This window comes from Aplysia californica, unplaced genomic scaffold (assembly GCF_000002075.1).
Source record: "Aplysia californica isolate F4 #8 unplaced genomic scaffold, AplCal3.0 scaffold03110, whole genome shotgun sequence".
Classification (NCBI taxonomy): Eukaryota; Metazoa; Mollusca; class Gastropoda; order Aplysiida; family Aplysiidae; genus Aplysia; species Aplysia californica.
In genome coordinates, this window is record NW_004800380.1 from 1 (window position 1) to 3,608 (window position 3,608).

At 43.8% G+C, this 3,608-nt stretch overlaps 1 protein-coding gene across 1 annotated transcript; it reads right to left on the minus strand.

Annotated features, from left to right (window-relative positions):
* Positions 1-3,129: 3,129 nt before the first annotated feature.
* LOC101861424 (histone H1.2-like) lies at positions 3,130-3,608 on the minus strand (the record flags this gene model as incomplete). Its single annotated transcript, NM_001310487.1, is given in 1 exon segment — positions 3,130-3,608. A coding segment is annotated over 1 exon segment (461 nt), but the record flags the coding sequence as incomplete, so codon positions are not given.

Consider the following 3,608-nt stretch of genomic DNA (forward strand, 5'->3'; position numbering starts at 1 on the left):
ATACTTTTCTCACAACCTTGAGAGTGCTTGCAGATTTCTCATTTCAATCGTTACGTTTATGATATAAAATGTTATCTGTTTAGGCCTAGCAGGTTTTCTCCCAATCCAAGGGGAGCGGGCGGTTAGAGGGCGGTATATATATATATATATATTATTATGTAACCAGCAGTCCGTTGTCCTACCTATACGTCCCGAAAGTGGACCCTACGTCTCCCAACGATTCTCTGCGCCCTACTATAACAGTTTTGGTATTGAGTGTCGCAAAATTAATGTCGCCCACCATCCTGAAAAAAATTGTCTTTTTCTTCGGAATCTGATGTAGATCTAAACGCTTTGTCTTTCTTGTCTTGTCTCAAAATGTGCCACTGTTTTACGGGCTTGCGTTTTATGTTTAGTTTTAATAGATCGGTTTACAGGGAATTTCCTCTCATAGTCATAGTCATGGAGAAGACATACACTTCCATTTGTTCAGCTTTGCGGGTATGCCTCCTCTACTTAGCTAATTCAATTTTTTTTAAAGTCTCGCCTCTGAGTCGCCACCCCCATGGGGAGCGATGTGACGATGTGCTTGACCACGGTCACGCTATATGATAATACTATGTCACTGACTGACTGAATTTACGTCAACACCAAAGTGCATTCCGTTTTCCCCACCCCCCCCCCCCCTTTCACAAGCAGTATGACGCAAATTACACAATCAACTTAGGGCTGTTGTGAGTCATGTAGGTGCGATGCGCCATAAATGCTGACTGTTGTTTAGAAACTATTGTCTGTTTGTTTGTTGTTGTGGGGTTTTTTTTTTTTGGGGGGGGGGTTTGCTTGTTTTAATTTTTTTGGGGATTTTTTAAAGTTTTTTTTTGGGGGGGGGGGGGGTTGTTCTTGTCTGTCTGTTTTATGCTTTTTGGCATCTGTTCCGCAATTAATGAGGCAGAATATTACGCCGGCCTTATTGGTGGGTAGTTACGGTTGTTTTACTACGTTATATTCTCTCATTTCAACAACATCGACAGTTATTCTTTTTCGTTCAGCCAGCCTGTAAAGGTGTGCTGGGGTTGTAGCTGAAGTTTCTAGCCACTTCTCAGTCACATTCCTGATTCCAGAGGGCCGATATGGGCGATTTGCTGAGGTCAGCGGTGCTAAATCTAGACATGCTGTTTGACTGAGCCACAGCAAAAGATTTTTTTAAATATTTATTTTAACAAGTGATCATCAAGTCCATTTCATTCATTTTTTTCCCTAAATTTTACTCACATTCACTTATGGTCTCACTTGTACAAGAGAAAGAGAGAGAGAGAGAGGGAGAGAGAGAGAGAGAGAGAGAGAGAGAGAGAGAGAGAGAGAGAGAGAGAGAGAGGGGGGGGGGGAGAGATGTTTTTTTAAGTAAGCTTTTACGGAGCTCTCGACTGCATAAAAGTTAAGTTAGCGCCAAGAAGTGGATGTACAGAGAAACGGGGAATTTCAGGCCTACTCTGCTCACCTCTCTCGCCTCAACACAGCACAAAGCCTGCTTCGACTGTCAATTCAAGGCACCCGGGGAAATAGTTCACAAGAAAGACAAACACGCAAAAGAAGTAGAGGGGAAAATCTATACTATGGTAAGGATGAGGAAATAAAAAGCAGCAGATGTTGTTCCGGCACAGTATGAGCATGACATTGATAAACTAGCCCTTTTAGGAAAAAAAAACAATTCTGCTGTGCATAAGAACTTTTGGGGATGGCCTACCTTATGACAACTTCAGTCAGTAGCACTGCCCTGATGGGGAGTGGGGGAAAGAGAGAGAGAGAGAGAGAGAGAGAGAGAGAGAGAGAGAGAGAGAGAGAGAAAGAGAGAGAGAGAAAGAGAGAGAGGGGGAGACAGAGAGACAGAGACAGACAGAGACAGAGAGAAAAGAGAGAGAGCTTCGACATAATATTTAAAACTCACTGGGGGGCAGTGTGCGCAGAAACCATGAAAATGCTGCAGACTTCATTGTTACAAAGTAAAGTGTTGAGGACACCGAGGCGGGGGGAAACGAGAGGGAAACAAGGCAAAGTTGTAGGTCATAAATTGCCATTGGACTGGGACAGGCTCTGGCATACAAACGCACAGCGGGTTTTTTTTTTTTTTTTTTTGGGGGGGGGGGTTTGTTTTTGTTTTTTTACTTTGAAGGTCAGCAGACTCTGCATTGAATGTTTGAAAAGAGGAAAAGGGATGGAAAAAAAAAGAAGGATGTAGGGGTAGAGAGAGGCACATGCGGTTGAACAAGTCTTGAATTTTTTAATTTTTTTTTAAAGTAAGACTTCTGCGGCACTTGCAACAAAATGAGGTCATATGAGTGCCGAAGATTAAAGATGATTATTGTTACAAGAGTAACAAGCACAAAAAGGAGAAATAAGTGCGATAGATGATTGATAGGAAAGAAGGAGCAAACCACACCAGAGCACCCGCCAACCACCCACAAGTCTTGAATTCAGAAAAAGGGCATATGGTTGGACGGAAAATATTTTAGTACTGTTAGTGTTAGCTTGATGAAAACAAGGATTGAGTTTTAGTTTCAGTAAGTGTTTTACGGCACTTGCAACACAATAAGATCATACAGGTATAAGTGGCGAAGACAAGGTGTTCCTAGGGAGTAACAAACAAAAAAGGGAAAGATAAGGACGATAGATGTTTGATAGGAAAGAAGAAGCAAACCAGAACACCCGCCAACCACCCACAAACAAGGATGAGAACTGGCCAGTCCGTACAGAAATGAGCAAACAGAAAAATGCAACTGTATAAAAAAAGGAAGAAAATGGTAGTGCGTAAAAAAAACCATGAACAGAACACCCCCCCCCCCCCCTCCAAAAAAAGCGAGCCAACAGAACATAACATTGAGAAACGAATACGGTGGTTTCAATTCAGAACAGCTGATATACAGAAGTCTGGATTTCAGTCCAGAGTACAGCAAGAAAAAGTCTGGGTTTCAACTTGAACAAAAGGTGGGGAGAAACGAACAGCTTTGGTTTCAACCAAGAAAAGAAAATGAAAGAAGAAAGGAACGGACGTTTTGGTTTTAACTCAAGGCTTGAGATCCCAATCATCTGGATCAGTGGGGTTTGGTCCTGAAAAGGACCTTGTGTTAGCACCGAATGGCGCTGGTGCGGAAGAAGAGCTGAGAAGTAAATTTACTTCTTGGTAGCAGCAGCTTTCTTGGGCTTGGTGGTTTTGGGTGCGGCTTTCTTGGCCACTTTCTTGGCAGCTGTCGATTTCTTGGCAGGAGAGTTTTTCTTTCCCGGGCTCTTGGTGGTGGCCTTTTTCGTCTTGGCACCGGTGGCCTTTTTGGTAACTTTCTTGACGTCACCAGTCTTCTTGGATTTGGTTGGTGTCTTCTTGGTACCAGGAGCTTTCTTGGGCTTGACGGTTTTCTTGGGGGATTTCTTCTTGTCCTTGGGTTTCTTGTCCTTCTTAGGCTTCTTCTTCTCCACGGATTTCTCTCCCAGGCGGAAAGATCCCGCGGCGCCAGTTCCCTTGGACTGTTTCAGGGTTTCAGCCTTGACTCCGGCTCTCAGGGCGGTCTTGAGGCGGGCGTTGATGGCGGTGGGGTTGTCTCCGACCTTGTAGTTGGCGATGATGTACTTGAGGATGG